Raw genomic sequence first — 20,296 nt, forward strand, 5'->3', positions numbered from 1 at the left:
TGAAACAACAGCTTTCTAGTTTTTAATTAAAGGATTCCTTCAAATTTACAGAAAATTCAGTATTTTGAGATTAAAGAAATGTCCATTTAGCCCCCGTAATATAAAAAATGTATGACTATTTTATATTGTTATAGGTTACTCAAAATACCGCACATCATCCAAGGCAAATAAGATGTATTTAAGAGTTGAAATACACAAAGCAGTCTGAGGCATCTTGACTTTTAGGTTCATTCGGAAGTGGTTTGACAACGTCTACCTGATTAGAAATTAAACTCAGAAGTGCTCGATGCCCGAAACGTTTCAGAGTTAGTTTTGAGGTGCCACGTGATTAATATTGCAGAAGTTCCATTTTAATATTGATGTTTCTTTTGACTTAATTCTAAATTCTTGTGTTAAGAGTTTATTAAACTGATGGTTCCCAAAGTCATGCATACATTTTAAGCAAAAAGGCCGAAGACTATTGCTATCCGACATGGCTTCCAGGTGAACAAAAGTGTCTGTACATTGTTCAGGCCAATTGCCATAATTATTATCAAATGCTGACTATTATCAGCGCTAATGCGTTTGTTCTCATATGTTCCCTGCACAATTGATGCTTTTCGTGCTTGGTAAACAGTCACTTATGTGTGCAGAGCTGCTCCTTTATACACTGCCTGGCCAAAAAAAAAGTCACACTCTATTTCATTGGATTGCCTTTAGCTTTGATCACAGCACGCATTTGCTGTGGCATTGTTTCGATAAATCTTGTGAAATTGCAGAAGGTTATTTCCATCCAGTGTTGCATTCATTTCTCACAAAGTTCTTGTATTGATGAAAGTGGAGTCTGACTGCTGCGCAAAGCCTTTTCCAGCACATCCCAAAGATTCTCAATGGGGTTAAGGTCTGGACTCTGTGGTGGCCAATCCATGTGGGAAAATGATGTCTCATGCTCACTGAAACAATTTTTCACAATTTGAGCCCGATGAATCCTGGCATTGTCATCTTGGAATATGCCCGTGCTATCAGGAAAAAAATCCATTGATAGAATAACCTGGTCTTTCAGTATATTCAGGTAGTCAGCTGACCTCATTCTTTGAGCACATACTGTTGCTGAACCTAGACCTGACCAACTGCTACAACCCCAGATCATAGCACTGCCACTACAGGTTTGTAAAGTAGGCACTAGGCATGATGGGTGCATCACTTCATCTGCCTCTCTTCTTACCCTGATAGGCCCATCTCCTTAGATGTTTCTCTGCTTGATGCATGCCAATGATTTGACCCTTCTCAACCAACCTGACATCTTTTCCACAACCACGGGACGTGTCTTTCAACATGGTTGTTTAACTGCCATAACTTGGCAACAAGTTATTTATTTAGCTGAAAGATAATCACCCATGCAGTAATTATCCAATAGGAGGCTCATACTGATCCCTGATTCCGAATACCCATTTGCTTAGTTAAATCCATGTGGCGACTTTTTTTGGCCAGGGCAGTGTGTTTACCAACATGGCAACATGAATACAACACACCAGATCCTTAGTTAATGCATAACAGTTTTTAATGAATCTTACAAAGACCAAATCTTAAACTGACAGCAGCACACTGATAACAACCTAAAAGTCATTATACAGAGTATCAAATACAAAACAGAGAGAAGGCAGTGTTGTGGAATTGTCGCTGCAACATTGAGAGAACATTTAAAACATCTGAAGATGTCCTCTGATGATCAGGAAGGTTTTAACAAATTTTTGTTGATGGAATTTTGTGCCTTCTTTTTAGATGTGCGTCTTCATATCGGGGGCCAACTTTTGGCTACTTCTTGATGCAAGGCTTCAGGTAACCATTGACAGTATGCAGACAACAGAACTGTAGGAGGAGAAAAAAAAAACAATATAACAAGATGAAAATGTCAAGACGGCAAGTCAAATTAGAGCAGAGAGCCATACGAATCTAATGGAATCCTCACATTTATCTTCCGTTTTCCAGACAGAGAGGAGAGCATCTCGGCTGGCAACCCTCTTTGACACCAGGACTTCGAGCAAAGCCTCCGTCCTCGGCTGCAGCCTAAAGCAGCAGAGACGCAGCATTAAGACAAAGGCTCATCCTTAACAGAAGTTCATTTGTAGTTTGAGAGTCGCCTCAGGGAAGATAGAACAGACTTACTTTGCCCACGTTTTCAACATGATGGAGGGGTTTGACAGAAGATGGCTGCAGTGTTTCATTAGCTTGGGACAAACCTGAGGACCAGACAAAGCAAAGATTGCAGTCCTTGTGAGGTTTGCTCAGCTACAGCAGAATATAATTGTACCAAGGAGGGAAAAGGGACAATATTACATTACATCCAATACATCTAAAGATCATACATGTATTACATTTACTCAAGATAGACCCTTTGAAAGAGTTTCATGGAATAAAGAGTATTTTTTAACATTTGTTTGTTTTTAACGCTGTATATTTTATAGGGCTTTCCATAGATAAAAAAAAAATTAACAGATTAATCGGATATATTGAAATATAGATGTAAGTAACCTGGGAGCAAGCTTAGCAGTGCAAGTGTTCCGTTGCCAATCATCCCTCTTCGGTTTGACACATGGAGGAATTCCTTTGCAGTTCTCTGCTTTGTTTTACTTCCAATGCAAAATGCTCTCTCCATCTTCAACTACAGTCTTGCTCGGTCTAACCAACTGCTGCCATCGGCAGTTTCATTTCCCGGGTCAACTTTGTTTACTTCCGGGACACCGGAAAAACAGTTAGTTGCGTTAAAATATTAATCTCGGCCACATTAAATCGGGTAGATTAACGTGTTAATGTTGACAGCCTTAATATTTCACTAAGAGGAACGTTTCTAGCAGTGATCAGAACTGGACAGTGTTTAGGTTCAATCTTTAATGCCTATCTGCAAATTTAGTGAAGACCAAACAGAGATAATAAAACCTGGAGCAGTACCTGTCCCTCAAGCAAAAATCTTGCAAACAGTTTGTAACGGGTGATGTCGTCTGGATATTCCATCTCCACCGCCGGCAGCGGCCACGCAACACGAACTGCAATAGAAACACAATCACACAGGCATAAGCAGAGACGCACAAAAGACCAGAACGCTGCTCAGCTGTGGAGAAACCTACAGAAGGTGCTTGGGCGGAGACATCTGATGGTGCCGGTGGATGTACAGAACCACGGCGAAGGCGAATCCAGAGGGGAACCCGAATGACAATACTGGGGCAAGAGCTTGGGGATCCACTCAGCTTCCACTGCTGACACGCCTGATGGACACAGAGGGGAGGGAATTTCACTAGCTGAAACCACCTGCAAGCAACTATAGACGATACAATAAGACAAACTTTGTTATCCTGAAACTTGGCTGTTCAGAAAGTGTGCATTTTTGAGAAAATCTTCAGAAGGTACACACAACATGAAAATTTGCAAATGATTGTCCCTTGATCAATAATATGCAGTATGGAAGTCTGTTACAAGTTGTGAAATTATGGAAAACTTGTAAGCTGTCTTTTACGCAGTCCTGTGAAGCAATGAGAACATTTGCTTTGCTTTGTGTTTAACAGGGGTTTTACAGTCTGACATCCAATCTTAGTGACTCAATTCACCTTTAACTTTCTACTGCACATCTGAAAAGCATTTGTTAGGATCCTCACAGAAAATTCAATGTTCAAATCAAGCACCCCAGTGACAACACCCGGCTGTTGATCAAAGCTCATTTACCTCTCATGTACATCTTGGTGGTCTCCATGATTTCCTGGTAGACTATGAACTCTGGCATGGTTCTGAACAGGGCCGAGCTGGGATGAATGAACACCACGTCGTCCAGCAGAGTAGTCTGTGAACAAAAGCTCAAGATCAGACAATGATCAGTCTATACCGTTCTTTAATCGCGACTATAACGTGCCTTGTATCCATTCTTCCATTTGGGGTCCAGTGTATCTTCTGTCTGTACGCGCCTTGCTAGATGGTCTCCCAGTCCGGCAAGCACAATCTGCCGCAGGCAGATCACCTGATGCTCGGTCGGCGGAGCCATCTTGGGATTCACAAATAGTCCCACCTCTGGACAAACTGCATTCACTGGGATAACAGAGAATGCAATAATTAATTTAATTTTGTAAAACCAAATACAGAAAAAAGAAAAGCAGCAAACTCGGCCCCAGAACCGAGGGCCAGACGTCATTTATCCTTCATTTGTTGATATAAAGGACAACCTGCGGGGCTGCTAGACAGAGGCTATCCAGTGTTAAGCACAGCTTCTGGTGGTCACTCAGGATTCATAGAGCTGGAGATACATCCATAACTCCAGTTTTCTGTGTGTTTGCGTACCTGCGTTGGTAAGTTGTCCTCTCAGCCTCCTGATCTCCACCATAGCTTTATACCTCAGGCCGTTGTCTTCGCAAAACTTGGGAGTACAACCAGCAAATTCACAAGCACCAACAGCACCTGTTGTCACATATATACATAACTGTAGTACAACCACATTAATGTACTTCATATAAAACATTTCATACAATCATTTTGTTTTAATCTCACTCCAAAATGTTTTGAGTGTAAAGTGCAGATATTTTGTGCTATTGCATCATACAATCAGGGGTGAAAACTAAACTAAGAAAATGGATTGCTAGATATTTGGGGATCCACAAACACACTGGACACGGTCTGAATTAGATCTCCTAAATCAATGTTTAATAAGTCTCACCCTAACCAAGAAGAAAAGAAAGCGTACCCAGCATGACCATGAGGTCTCCCAGCAGCAGAGGTGCTCCTTGCCGAGCCCACAGCCTTCTCACTTGGTTCAGCCGAGCTCGATGCTGGGTGAGCTTGGAGCTCTCATCTTCACTACCTGCAGGTCTGAGAACATAAAAAACGTTTAACAAACACAAATGTGCATACATGGCAAATAAAGCGGATTTCTGATTAGGAGTCCAAACAATAAGAAGCATGCAGTGTGATTGAGTAACCAGCCAAACTCACATTTGTATGTTTCAGATTTAGTTCAATCTATTAAAGCAAGACCCAAGGAGCCTCTATGGTAGTCTCAAACATGTTAATCTATAGACAGATATCTTTAGAGCAATTGTGTGTCCTCACCTGTCCAGGTCCTCGAAGATCTCTCGGACTGTCATGGCTGCTACCACAGCGATGACGTAAGGCAGACAATCCTGCTGCTTACCAAGAGCCAACATTTTAGCATAACGCGGTGCCACAGGGAATGAAGCCATTGCTCTGCCCAGGGGGCTGATGGGACAGCACAGCCTTGCTCGCTCCATCTCTTTCACACTGAAATGAAAAAAACGCCCAGTTTTAACACTTGTGGGGGTGTGAAACTAAATCATAAGTACCTCAATCTATCTTACCACAATGGATTAAAACTAAAACACAGTGAACATTTTGAAAAAACGCAGGCATACATATATAAATGGTTTGTTAGCTCAAAAATATTCCACAACACTACCCAGACAATTATAATGTAGTTGAAAATAGGGAAATGCATCAACAGTTACCTTCCCGCGCGAGGGGGCTCTTTCAGAGCTCCCAACGAGACTAACAACTGCTCTGCGGCAACGAGAGCTTCGGGAGACGGAGACGTGGGGAAAGGAAAGTTGACCACCTGCACAGTTCAAAGAAATAAAGTCGTTTTCATGAGAAGACGCAGTATTTCACGGCCTGCTAGGGAGTTTGAGTCGTTGAGTTTCTACCGACCTTGTCTATGTTGAGGTCTTTCATCTGTAAAACCAGGTCCTCCACAGGCCTGCGAGTGATCTCTGCCTCTGAGAACAAAGTGAAGTCTCCAAACACTGCAGATGAGTACAACCTGCAGAAACACCACGCAAAAATGGAGACAAACATTTGCAAATCCTCAAGAGAAGATGTGATCAACAGGGGACAGTGTCAAAGTCCTGACCTGTAGCAGTGTCCCGGCTCCGTTCGTCCTGCTCTACCCGCCCTCTGATTGGCTGAGGCCTGTGACGTCCACGTGACCTTGAAACACGACACTCCAGTCACTCGGTCGTAGAAGCGCTTCTTGACTCGTCCACAGTCGACCACGTACTTGATGCCGGGAATGGTGAGGGAGGTCTCGGCTACGTTTGTAGCTACCACACACAAACGAGTCCCAGGTGGAGGAGGCCTGAACACCTGCATGCGAGTCACAAGATTTCACTGCAGACGTCTAGTGGCCGGTTTATTGCTTGGTGTGCATCATGTGGACACCCCGGGCGTTGGACAAATGGCGGAAACGGCTAAAGGTTTGCCTAAACCTCAAATCTGTAAGAATTAGACTGATTTCAAAATGATAACCATTTAGATTACCAAATTTAACGACTTGTTTTTTTTTTATCTTCAGAACTGTTAATTGTTGCGCATTAATCACCAAAGATAGATTCCATTCCAAACACATCCACAGTTAGTGAGTTAAAGCTGGATTTCTTTGGTAATTTCATTTTTTTTTTAATTAAAAAAAATGCAATATATACATTGCCCGGGATTGTTACCTATGTTGAAAAATAAAGAAATGTATGCTCTATATATATATTAAATTATGTATAATCTATGCTCCATCAGTGATTCTTAGCCATAGGGCCGCGGCCCCCAATTGGATTGATTGATTGGGCCGCAAGCGCCACCTAGAGGGCTGCGAAACACTTTTAATTTGCACTTATATTTCATCTTTGGGTGAAAAATTTGCCCGACGCTGTCTTGCGAAAGCCAATTAGCGTTGAGATCCCAGTGTTTCCTACACATAGACATTCAACACCGGCCACCACACATTGCGTTTGATGTGTGTATATTTTTTACCACTATTTAAATCATGCACTGTAGTCGATCAGCTGCATTTCCTTTCCCTGCCCTGTAAGTACTATAAGAAGCATTGCTCTGATTATCCTCCAAACGGCCAACAATGAACAGGGTAATAGCAATACGTTGAAATTCCTAATGTTCCCAAGGTTTATTTTGTATTGATAATAATTAGTATTTTGCTTCATCTTTACCAAAAACATAGCTGACATACGCTCCTCTTTCTCTAACACACTTCTTCCACCGGTTTCCCACCGACTTCACCTCTATCCCGCACGCTTCCCTTTTTCATACCCCTGTCTCCTAACAAAGTTCTTACCTTAGTACACTCTGCCCGTCCCACCACCTCCCCTCTCGACCCCATTCCATATTCTACAATCTATCGCTCCTGACCTTCCATCCTCATCTGTCTCATTAACAATGCTCTGTTATCGGTCTGTTTTACCAACTCTCTGAAGGAGGCAAGAGTTAACCCACTCCTGAAGAAACCCACCCTCAATCCTTCTGGACCTTTCTGCAGCATTTGACACAGTAAACCACCAGATCCTTATCTCCTCCCTTCAGGAACTTGGTGTCACAGGTTCCGCGCTCTCTCATCCTACCTTGATGGTCGCACCTATCGGGTAACTTGGAGAGGATCTGTGTCGGAACCTTGTCCTCTTACTACTGGAGTTCCTCAGGGCTCCGTCCTGGGTCTCCTCCTCTTCTCTATCTACACCAACTCTCTCGGCTCCGTCATTCGCTCGCATGGTTTCTCCTACCACAGCTATACCAACGACGTCCAACTAATTCTCTCCTTCCCTCACTTGGACACTCGGGTGGCGGCACGGATCTCTGCAGAGCTGATTGACTTGTCTCAGTGGACTCCGTGTTAACGCCCATTTAGAATGCCAGGAACCTCGGTGTGACACTTGACTCCCAACTCTCCCTGACTGCCAACATCACAGCGACGACACGATCCTGTAGATACACGCTCTACAACATCAGGAGAATACGAGGCCTTCTCAGTCAGAAGGCGGCGCAGGTACTGATTCAGGCTCTTGTCATCTCCCTCCTTGACTACTGTAACTCTCTCCTGGCAGGTCTCCCTGCTGCCGCCATTCGACCACTGCAGCTCATCCAGATTGCAGTAGCTCGACTGGTCTTCAACCTTCCGAATTTCTCCCACACCACACCTCCGTTCTCTTCACTGGTTACCAGTGGCTGCCTGCATCCATTTCAAAACATTGGTTCTCACATACCATGCTGTGATTGGATCGGGTCCAGTCTACATCCAGGACATGGTGAAACCCTACATCCCAACCCGCACACTCCGTTCTGCTTCTGCCAAGCTGCTTGTTCTTCCCTCTCTGAGAGAAAAGCCCTCTGTGAGATCGAGACTCTTCGCTGTCCTGGCTCCCAGATGGTGGAATGAGCTCTCTGATGGCATCAGGACTGCAGAGAGCCTCTACATCTTCCTCCAAAAACTCGGACACACCTCTTTAGACTATACCTTGACTAAAACACTAACAAATCATAGCACTTAAATTGTACCTATAATGGCACTTATCTATAACATGTTTTGAAACTTTCTTGTTACTTGTTCTTCTGAGTTTGTATCTCTACGGTTGAAATGCACTTATTGTAAGTCGCTTTGGATAAAAGCGTCAGCTAAATGACATGTAATGTAATCTTCAGGTGAAAACAGACTGTTAGGAACCAACTTCAAGGAGAACACCTGGCAGCTTGCCTTAGGATCTCCATCAATGGACCATCTCTTGAGGCCTTCCCTTATAATACGGCATTAGAATCCTTTAGCAAGCCCTGCAAAAACTGTTGCGCTGACAGAAGTTGCAGACTTTGCGCAAGTAGGCTGTAACAAGTAGTACAGGGTCAATTGTGTATAGTTCTATGTATTTGTGTGTGTTTTAGTACGACGTGTTTTGTATTTACTCCAATAAAGTTCTGCTGTACAAATCAATATTTAACGAAGTATTCCAGTTCAGCAGTCGGTCGTCGCCATGAATTGTTAGGTTGTGTTTTTTATGCAGGTTTACATACAGATAATACATAAATGTGATGATCACCATCAGGCTTTTGCTTGGTAAACTTTTATTTTATTTAGTCATTGAATACAAATCTAGCCTAGAATGACATCAATTAGTTAATCCAAGACAGTGTTCATATTTAACGGGCCCCTTTTTACTTAAAATGTTTGGCCCAAAGGTCCTCTGGTTAGTGCAAAACAATTTAACATTAGAATAACAGAAAACTATTTTGAATCATCCCAATTTAAAAGGTTAAATTTGGTAGTCATCATCTAACTGAAGCATTTATCACACGTGTCTCAAAGATAAGTTGAATTTAGTTGATATGTTGATTTCTTATTTTAAAGATAAGATGAACCTTGTATTTGTGGCAATTGTGCGTTCCTTAAGACTACACTTTTCCATCCTGCCTAGAGGTGTGGAGGTTCAGAAGTGTAGAGACATTGCCTAATTCTACCCCAAATGCTGGAACAAACATTTTTGTGGATGTCCATGAGTGCCATTTCTGGGAAAGTCCAAATCTTAATCTCTATCCAGGACACAATACCCAAAAGAAACACAACTTCTTGTCATGGATTGGTTCAATGCTCCAACATAATATACAAATTTAATCTCACCTTGGCCTGCTGCTCTGGAGCCAATAGAGAGTAAAGAGGGAGAACGTAGAGAGGAATAGATGGGTCGGCCTTCTCCTCTGCAGAAACAAAATGAAGAGCAGGATTAGTAGAAGCAATCGGCTGAAACACGTTCAGCGTAATTTGAAGAAGGATTTATTTAGAGCAGCTTGCCTCCACTGGCGGGATCTTGTCCAATGTCCAGGTCTGAACCATCGTCATCCTCGTCCCCGATCCCCGCCTCTCTGTCCTCGTCCCCTTCGTCCAGCGGGAGGGCAGAGTAGTTGTCCAGGTCAATTTGGGGCAGAGACTTCAAGGGAGAGACAACACACTTAAAATATGCACAGTGGGAGTGACAAAAAAGAAATATATTTCTAAAAATAGACTTACCACTGCCTTCTTCCGTTCGGCTTTCTTAAACCTCCTCATTGCCTCTGGATTCTCTGCTTCCTCATTCTCTCCTAAACACAAAAACATGGAATGTACTCAGAGATGTACATAATGTAAAGTTTTTACAGGGGGGCAGCAGGTGTGTGTTGGACTCACCAGTCGTTATGTTACCCTTCCTTAAGGGAAAAGCATTTCTCAGTTTTCTGCACAGATTGTGAACCTCCGCCTGACCGGTCAGAAACACAAGGATTCCACCTGGAGGACAGAGATGAGGCTTTAGGGTGATTACAGTGTGTGTAAGTGAGAAGTTGAACTCTCCTCCTGCTTACTTACAGTTCACATTTAGAAACTACACTGTTCAATATAATCTTACAACGTTAAATCCTTCAGGTATCCCACCACAATATCATAAACACACAGCTATTGATGCTGTATGTTCAAATTCTAATTTCCTTCCTAAAAAAAAAGAGCCCATCCTTCAGGTCATGTTAGAACTAAAACAGATATCGGTCATATGTTTTATTTGCACCTGGAGGCAGCATCCGGTGGATCTTGCAGGTTTTGTGGAAAGTTTCTCCGACATAATCGTCCATCGGAGTGCGTTTGTTGAAATGAATTGTGACCGGGTACTGCCGAGCATCCACCTTAATAACAGGCGGCGGGGTCCGGAAGAGCTTGGCGTTGTCCGTGAAGTCCTCCACGCGAAGAGTAGCAGACATGACCAGCAACTTCATGGGCACACCTTTCTGCAGAGAGGTGGGACCAACCAGAGAAGGGAAGATGAGATGCGGTCAGGTGAAGTATGCCATCTGAACAGGCTTTCAACACTCAGCAAACACACAAAACAGCCTCTCACCTTGTTTCTGAGTGGGACGATACGGGACAACAGGCCGATGAGGATGTCTGTGTAAACACTCCTTTCATGAGCCTCGTCTATGATTATTACACTGTATCTTTGGAGCAGGAAATCCTGTAAGACAAAGAGACACTGAATGAAACAAAGTAACTTCTAAGTAATTAGAAGACAAAAACAAAAACTACCGTATTGTGGCTTACAGAATGTGTGATTATTATTAAATTCATTTATTGCATCTAAATGTTACTCCAGCACCTCATTTCATTGTCAAAATTGCATCCAATACACTAGTGAGCCAAAGCCTGTCATGTTTATGAATATAAATTACAATACCTTCTGAATCTCCTTTAGTAGAACACCATCTGTCATGAACTTGATCTTTGTATCACTGGTCACATTTCCCTCGTACCGAATCTGGTAGGACACCACCCTAAACACGGACCCACAAACAGGCAACGCTACATTTAATAAATGTTTCTGTTATCATCAAAACTTTCATTACATCCTGCAAATATAAAGAAATAATCTGTTTTATTCAGAGTCTGTTACCGTGTGGACAGATTCATCTCTTTGGCCACTCTGTAGGACATGCTGACAGCAGCCACCCTTCTTGGCTCTGTGATACCGATTATTCCGCTTTCGCTGCAGCAACCCAGGAGCAAGGAGACGACAGTCACGACATAATATCACACACCACATGTGCGTGCCTTTTCATTCCAGGTAAACATCGGCCTACCTGGCGTAGCCGGCTTCATACAGGAACTGAGGAACTTGAGTGGTCTTTCCACTTCCCGTCTCTCCACATATTACGATGCAGGGGTTTTCTCTCACTGCCTCCATGATGACCTGCTCGTCCGCCAGCACTGGGAGCTTCAGACGAGCCTCCTGCAGCAGCGGGTTGAACACACAATTCAAGCACGCTGACAAACAGAAAACAGAAAAAGAAACCACCAACACCCCTGATGATTTCACACACCTGAATTTTTGGTGATCGGTCGACAGGAATGAAGACAGTCGGCTGTGGCAACGTCTTGTTATCCACATTCTCAATATCGGATGTCTTTTCAATCTGTGTATTTTGTTCCGGTGCGGGTTGTTCTCCCTTTACGTCCTGACGAGCAGGGGTGGTCCCCTCTGTGGTTTTGTTCACTTCTTCGTGCTCCTCCTCGTCAAGATTGCTGCTTTCATCCTCCTCTTCTTCCTCTTTGTCTTCCTCCCCCTCTTTGTCTTCCTCCTCCTCCTCCTCTTCTTCTTCTACTTCCCATTTTCTTTTTCTGTTTGCCCCACTGAGACTGCTGATCTTTGGTCCACAGTCTCTATTGTTTACTTCATCTGGCAACCTAAAGTTACCACAAAAATGTTATGACCTTATTGCTAGCTTCTAACAAAACAAAAAAAAACCTTTTGGATTTTCTTAGCTTAAAAGTTGCATTTGTGAACTTACTGTTTGGTCTGGTAAAGTTTATCTCCCGTTCCCAGTTTAGACGTGGTGTACAGCATCTTCAGTTCAGATTCTGAAACCTGCACCTCGGCTAGTTTGATCAGAATGTCTGCTCTCTGGACAAGAAAGCAGAAACACAGGTTTGTGGATTGTGATATCTAAAGTTACTAAATGTATCACATTTCTCCCCCAGTGTACCTAATCATCGTATGCAGTGCGAGTTACTTTGAGTAACTGGGTAGGCCGAAATTGGTTCAATCTTGTGACAAGGAATGGACATCCTATGAACATGTTCAGAAGGTAACATGAAATATAGGCTTTCTATCGTAGTTTCTCTTTTCTCCTCCTCATCTCTTTCCAGTCTGTAATAAAGTCAATGACCCAAAGACTACAGCACTTGCTATGAAGCATATTAAAAGAAACCAAAGTTTAATGTTAAGTATTGTAAGTCACTTTGGATAAAAGCATTAGCTCAAAGAAAAATGTGGTTTGTAGAAAATTCCCTTGGGCAAGTCAGCATCTAGGATGGGTTTATAAAGAGCTCAAAAAATCTGCTAAAGAGCGCTCAAAAGAGTTAGCGCGAACATGCCCTATTATTTTCACGATCTAAAGGATTATTAAACACTCATACTCATGAAATTATTAGAATAAAATGGTTTTAACAGGAAACATTTTTATTTAGTCTTTTCTATGGTCTTAGACAGCATAGTGCTCAGTTGGAAGAGTGACGCGGAGTGTGAAAAGTGGTCAGTGGTAGGTTCCTTTTTCAGGGGGTGAGCCTGTCTCACCTGAGCCTTCTTCTCCTTGCGCTCCAGGACCTTTTGCAGCTCTTTCTTCTTCTTTCTAGTGAGGGGCTTTTTGGAGGAAACAGGGGTTACTGAGGCCTTCTTCTTCTTAGCTTTGTTGGCTGGGAGGACCAAAGCGTTGCTGAGGTCTACACCTTTAAGCCTGGCCCCATCTGTGTAACATATGTTACAAACCCAATCGGACAACACAATTTAGGGACAATAAAAACAAACTAACAAAACGAATTAATAAATCACAAATTCGTAGATGTCACATGTGAATTCTTACCTTGAATTTCCACAACAACGTTTGTCTTCTCTTCCTCTGCTGGTTGTTGGGCGTCACTTTGCTGCCTTCCCTTCCAGTTATATTTCCTCCTTAGTCTTCCCATTTTAAACTACTGTATGTTAATACAGACGATTTAACGTTATAGAACACCACCACCTGACAACTCGCAATGTTAAACGATACGAAACATAAGATAACTAGTGATTTAAACAGCTCGGACAATGGCATGAGTAATTTTTAAAAAGTCACGTGCAACAGACCAGCTCTGCACGTGTAAACAGACGACAGTCCATCGGCATAAAACGTCCGCCGCTAAAACATAATCTCAGCATAAAGGTTCCGCTGCGAACACAGTATAGCTGTTTTGCGTTATTAACTTCGTGTTGTTTGATGATAATACAAATATTAAAATACAAAACTTTATCCGCCTAACATGCGTTATCGTTACATGCAAGGGAACTCTTAGGGATTATTGAGGTACTTAATAATGAACATTTATCTTTCAGTCTACAGTGAAGATTATTTTAATCACTCTCATTTACAAATAAAGCAACACGGGGTGGTGAATATTTGTATTTATCAGCCATACAGCATTAAAATGGTAGGAATAGTCCAACAGAGATATATATATATATATATATATAAAGGCTATATATTCGTCCGCGTTGCCGGTGTTACAACCCTACTGGTTTTTACACCTACTGGTTTCCTTACGCGTGCGTGTTTGTATTTACCCGACAGCAACAGATGTGTCTGCGTCTGTATCCTGATTCGTCACACATTCACAACCATATTGATGGAAATCTACAAAACACATCACAAATCCATTGCAGCGTTCACGATTGTATAAGTGAGCACTAGATCACAGCCACGTATCCCTAAACCAAATCCCATTCATTCTCTACGGTAGTGCTAAACCACTACGGATGTAATATATATTTGGCCACCTCTGGCGCTGTCGTGCGGACCGAGCGATTACCCGGATGTAAGGAGCTTCTCTGGACATTCTCCATCAGTCTAGGCGGGAAAGAGCGCTGAAGAGACGGCGCACTTTTACCGTACCTCGCGCTGTGTGGAAGTCAGGTTAATCTGAATGACTTGGTTTGGGTTGAGGATTCAGTAGCGTTTATTTATTATTACTGTGAGAAAGTGGTTTTGAGATTTATTTGTAACTAATTCATGGTTTTTGCTTTGTGTGTTCGAAAGGTTATCAACCTATTCTGTTCCATCCCTGATCAATCAAACCATCTTTAAGTCAATAAAGAATCATAAAGTGAACAGTTTTGAGTGGTCCTTTGCGTTCATCGGAGATAAAGCAGCTTTCAAGTTCGGGCAGAGCTGTGGTCAGTCAAAAACACACAGAACTTGACAGACACACATTTAGCTCACGAGATCACTCTAGATTATCTGGACACACAAACATCTTGACTATCAGCAGACGCTGAACACAACGTGTCTCTGAGAGAGAGGCGTTAGTCAATATTACTTAGACAACAGAGAGACTAAGACAAAACATTATTACAATTCTTTCCAACAACAACAATTCAGCATTAACTAGAAGAATCAAAGTAACTAACTTATACACTAGGTCACACGCTATTACATTGCTATTACATTAAATTGTATTTTCACTCATAGAAGTGTATGATTCTGTAGGTCAGAATGACTTGTTGTACTCTGTCTTCTGTTTTCATAGATACCACGTTGTCCGTCTCTGCCCCTGTTGTCCTCACCAACTGGACCTTTGTAGACAGGAAGGACACCGTGTTGGACCACAAGCGATGGAGCAGCTTTCCACTTCCTGCTCTATAAACGGATTGAGCAGAAGGATATGCTGAAGGAGACAGGAACTACGATAATCTCTATTCAACATGTAATGTCCCTGTTGTGTTAAATAAATACATCTAATTCACTGTTGTCTACATGTTATCAATGAGTTTTGAAGCCTGTTTTGCCCTTTAGGCATTTAAGTTGAATTTTTATGCATTTAACTCGGCATACTTTAGTTCATGCAGACTCTTATTTTGACATTGGTTTACTGAGCTAAAACAGGAAGTAGTTCATGCAGACTCTTTATTTTGACGTTTGTTTACTGCGCTATAACCGGAAGTAGGACGCTACGCTAATTCACCACATTAGATAACGCATTGGAAATTCAGACAGTCATCGCGCCAGAGAAAATACATCATGTCCGTTGACTTCCCAGCAGAAGCATCGCTTTTTCACTCTCTCGTCTCTCATCACTCATCTCATGTGTATGGATTCAGCACAATGTGAAGATAATAAATCTGCATAAGAGGAACTCAGGATGTCTTCATGTTCATGAATAAGAGAGAGTTTAGCTCACTGTTTAGTTGGAGTTGCTACACCTCAGCGAGAACAGTACAGTAAAAAAGCGCAATCCAGCTTGAGTTCAACGTTCTGATAAGCAAGCAGAGAGGTAAAATGGAAGCAGAAAGGACTGACTGTGCGTACTAGGAAATCAAAAAGCTCTCAGTCAACGGCATCGAGTGCCACAGTAAGGGCACGCAGAGGCAGCGAAGGTACGAGCAGCATTCGCTGAGAAAAAGCACAGCTGAAGGTAGAAAGGGCAGCGAAGGAAGCGGAGCTTCAATCAGGAAAAGCAAAGCTGGAAGCTGAACTAGGCGCACTCGAACTTCGAAGAGAGGCAGCTGCAGCCATTGCCCAAGCGGAGGCATTGGAAGCGGCTGAACTGGATCTAGAAGATTCAATCAAGACCGACATATCTCCTCTGGCAAATTTACAAAGCGATATTGTAACACGCACTAAAGAATACGTCGAAGCGCAAGCCGAACATAACGTAGTACAAACTCATGCATCGGCCCATGCAACATTCCCTGCGGCAGCATCGTCAGAAGGGAGCTACGTCACATGGGATCCTCCATTAGGACGCAACTTACAGTTACAAGAAAGGCAAGAAGAGGTTGAAACCCATAATAGACCATCTGAGCATAACACAGCACCGGCGAAAACCAAGATGATACATCAGCCTCTCAAACCACAACTTATTAACTTATTGAATTCCAGGGTGCCAGAGAAGAAGGTTACCTCACAGGATTGACTTACCTGGATACCGCCAGAGGCATTGGTCCCATCGTGGAGAAACTCTCTCACGGGCTACAGGAGAAATGGCTCTCAGTCGGCTCCAAGTTTAAAGAAGATAACAATGGCTACTTTCCTCCATTTGATTACTTTGCCGACTTCATCTGCCATGAAGCACGCCGGAGAAATGACCCCAGTTTCATCGTTCTATGCGCCAACACCAACGGACCGAAGTCAGATAAGGTAGTCTCAAATAACTATGGAAGAAAGATATCCGTTCACAAGACGGACATCTCTTCTGGTGAAAACCCACCTCCGATCTCACCGGAGAGAAAGCCCGGCGGGCCAGAGAAAAACTGTCTCATTCACAACAAACCACATTCGCTAAGGAAGTCCAGAGCATTTAGAGGTAAGACTCTCGAAGAAAAAAAGAGCATCCTCAAGGAGAATGGAATTTGTTTCAAGTGCTGCACATCAGCCAGTCATCTCGCAAGAGACTGTAAGGCAACAGTAAGGTGCATGGAGTGCGACAGTGACCGACATGACGCTGCTATGCATCCTGGCCCACCACCTCAAGTCTACAGAAGGCCTACACCCCCACCAGACAATGGCGGGGAGGAAGAGGAACATGCTGGCGACAGCACAGCTATCTCCTCACACTGTACCCAGGTATGCGGTCCTCAGAAAATAGGAAGATCCTGCTCGAAGATCTGTCTGGTAAGGATATACCCTCATGGTCAACGTGAGAAGGCAACCAACACGTACGTCATTTTGGACGATCAAAGCAACCGCTCGCTGGTGCGATCAGACTTCTTTGAGCTTTTCAACATCAAAGGCCAATCATTCCCCTACTCACTGAAGACTTGTTCCGGATTGGTTGAGACGTCAGGCAGAAAGGCAGAGGGTTTCCAGGTCGAATCGCTTGATGGACAGACTATCCTACCGCTACCAACACTAATCGAGTGTAATGACTAACTCATCAATCGCTCTGAAATACCAACGCCTGATGCAGCCCGTAACCATCCTCACCTACGAAGGGTAGCGGCACACATACCAGGACTTGACCCCAAGGCGGAAATCCTCATCTTGCTGGGCAGAGACATTGTGAGGGTCCATAAAGTCCGACAGCAAGTGAACGGACCTCACAACGCCACCTTTGCACAAAGACTAGATTTGGGATGGGTCCTGGTAGGAGACGTGTGCCTAGGGAATGCACACAAACCAGCCGTGAGCACGTTCAAGACAATTGTGCGGGAGAATGGCCGACCCTCTATTCTCAGACCATGTGAAGGCTTCATGAAGCTGACTGAACATGTGTCCCACAGCAGGGAGCAAAAGAACAAACCACACAAGGCATTGTCGAAGGTTCTTGGATTAAAGGTCTTCAACGAGACTGAGTCCAACAACAAACCTGCCCCGTCCATAGAGGACACCATCTTTTTGGAAATCATGGACCAAGAAACGTATAGAGACACGTCAAACAACTGGGTCGCTCCTCTCCCCTTTAGAGTTCCCCGTCAACGTCTATCGAACAACCGCGAGCAGGTGTTCACTCGCTTCACCTCCCTGGAGAAGACTGTGATGAGAGACCAGTTTCTAGAGTTCATGAAGAAAATATTCGACAACAGACATGCTGAAGTGGCTCCTCCACTAGAGGAGAAGGAAGAGTGTTGGTACCTGCCCACTTTCGGAGTCTACCACCCACAAAAGCCCGGAAGCATCCGCGTGGTGTTTGACTCCAGCGCAAAGTACTTCGGCACATCTCTAAATGGCGTTCTTCTGTCAGGCCCAGACCTCAACAATTCCCTCATTGGGGTGTTGATCCGCTTTCACAAGGAACAGGTAGCTGAAGCCATCAGCCTCCTACGGAGAACGCAGGCCTCTCTCAGCGAATCGAATCTGAGGCTTTACAAGTTCGCCTCAAACAGCGAAACCGTCCTCAAGGCCTTTGCACCAGAGGATAGAGCAGTTCCGAAAGACCTTGACCTTAGCGGTGAAGCTACACCAGTGCAACGCAGTTTGGGACTGTTGTGGGAGACCACGACAGACACTTTTACTTTCGCAGTCTCAGAGCACAAGAAACCCTTCACTCGCAGGGGAGTTCTGTCGACAGTGAACAGCGTGTTCGATCCTTTAGGCATGGTCGCACCCGTGACTATTGAAGGCAAGGGTCTCTTGAGGGAACTCAGTGTCAACGCCTGCGACTGAGATGCTCCTCTTCCAGAACAAAAGCTGAAGCAATGGGAAGCATGGCGTGAGTCACTGCACGACTTAAGCAATCTGTATATCCCACGTTCATACACAGCAACATCACTTCCCAATGCTGTACACACAGAGCTATGCGTTTTTTCCGACGCATCCACGAAGGCCATTGGAGCGGTGGCATATCTCAGGACCATTCAAGCTGAGGGACAAGTCGAAGTAGGATTCATCTTAGGAAAGACTAAGCTGGCCCCACAGTCCGAACCTACCATTCCACGGTTGGAATTGTGCGCCGCAGTATTAGCCGTGGAAGTCGCCGAACTCTTCCGAGATGAACTGGAGCTGAAATTTGATGCGATCAAGTTCTATTGTGACAGCAAGGTCGTGCTTGGATACATTCACAATCAAGTTTCAAGTTAGTATTTGACTTAAATATTTTACTATTAACAAGCTTTTGTCTCATTTTCATTTAAAATTAGGAATGGTATATATAATATTGAGCACCATATATATATATATACATATATATATAAATAATCAGTCATAAAATAATTAGCTTTATCATTTTAGGAGGAGGAGGTTGGATACAGTAACAAAAAATAAACTATTATACTAAAATATTTGAATGCACACACACCTACCGTTTGTCTTGTTACTCAAACATCAAGAGGCTGATAATCAGTGTAGTGGTCCTCGTACAGCAAGCTGCTGACCACACATCAAAGATCTTACAGAGAACTATACAATAATTCATATGTGGAATTTTTTTATTCATTATTATTATAATTCAGAGCTTCAGAGTTTCTTTGAAGCTGAAGTTCTGCTGCCGATTTAAAGTCTCGATGACGGTCTCCTCGTGTCCTTTAATTAAAACATAGTTAGTTTTAATGCACAATGATGGACAATAAACAAGCTGCACTCTGCGGTTACAGACAATACGTTAAAGTTACATTTAAACTAGGGCCGGGACTTTAGCGCGTTAATTACGATTAATTAATTACAATGTGAATTAAGATGAATTAATTACACAAAAAATAACACATTAAACATTTTTAACGCATTTTTACACTTATTTTTTGCACCGCGGAACGTTTCTCACTGGATGAGTTTCGGCGGACCGATTATACTGGAGCACCAACTAGCGTTCATGACTTCAGACAACAACAAACCACAGTGAACATGAACGAAGAAGCTAACGAGACCGTGTCGGTTGGCCCCGTGAATGGGGAATTTTATTATTAAAAACAAACGGATGGAAGCGTCGATAAGAGCATGGTTGTGTGCAAGCTATGCAACAAGGAATTTGCATCGAGCCTCAATTATCACCTCAACGCAAAACAATTAGCAGCTAGCGTGGACGTTAGCCCGACTCCGAGTACAAGGACCCACACCCAACCCACACTGCACCAGTAGACTGGTTTAAGGACCAGGGTAACTAAGACCACGTCTGAAAAAACCTGAATTTCTGAAAGTACTATATTTCTAAATATGCTATTGCTACACTGGAATTGGTTGAACAAAAATAAAAATCCATGTGAAAAAATGACTTCTCACTGTTCTCAGGTCAAATATTTGTATGTATAATATATGCGATTAATTTCGATTAATTAATTACAAAGCCTCTAATTAATTAGATTAATATTTTTAATCGAGTCCTAAAATCTTCGTAGAAACTAATAAACGGAAGGTCTTCTACATTCTCTGATAGAAGATTATGAAAATATAACGCATAATTCTCGCTAGAAATGCCATTGAAATGCATACAAATGATGATGCTTTCTTAAAATGTTGTTTTTCACAGATGATAGCCCGACAGTCTGCCATTTTCTTGTTTTAGCTGAGGGAAACTTGATAG

The 20,296-nt window shown here is 43.1% G+C and overlaps 1 protein-coding gene across 1 annotated transcript; it reads right to left on the reverse strand.

Annotated features, from left to right (window-relative positions):
* Window positions 1-1,531: 1,531 nt before the first annotated feature.
* Window positions 1,532-13,494, reverse strand: dhx37 (DEAH (Asp-Glu-Ala-His) box polypeptide 37). The gene is made up of 26 exons (XM_037483332.2): window positions 13,177-13,494; window positions 12,891-13,060; window positions 12,106-12,218; window positions 11,638-12,001; window positions 11,398-11,546; window positions 11,211-11,303; window positions 10,995-11,091; window positions 10,662-10,775; window positions 10,335-10,551; window positions 9,962-10,060; window positions 9,806-9,876; window positions 9,590-9,725; window positions 9,419-9,495; window positions 5,882-6,114; window positions 5,680-5,791; window positions 5,481-5,587; window positions 5,068-5,256; window positions 4,703-4,827; window positions 4,303-4,419; window positions 3,881-4,053; window positions 3,697-3,811; window positions 3,105-3,242; window positions 2,929-3,023; window positions 2,146-2,219; window positions 1,949-2,046; window positions 1,532-1,848 (listed from the first exon to the last, which is right to left on the reverse strand). The coding sequence occupies exons 1-26, from the start codon at window positions 13,277-13,279 to the stop codon at window positions 1,772-1,774; spliced, it is 3,456 nt and encodes a 1,151-aa protein (XP_037339229.2). The 5' UTR covers window positions 13,280-13,494; the 3' UTR covers window positions 1,532-1,771.
* Between the last annotated feature and the right edge of the window lie 6,802 nt (window positions 13,495-20,296).

Source organism: Pungitius pungitius, chromosome 5 (assembly GCF_949316345.1).
Source record: "Pungitius pungitius chromosome 5, fPunPun2.1, whole genome shotgun sequence".
NCBI classification, from domain to species: domain Eukaryota; kingdom Metazoa; phylum Chordata; class Actinopteri; order Perciformes; family Gasterosteidae; genus Pungitius; species Pungitius pungitius.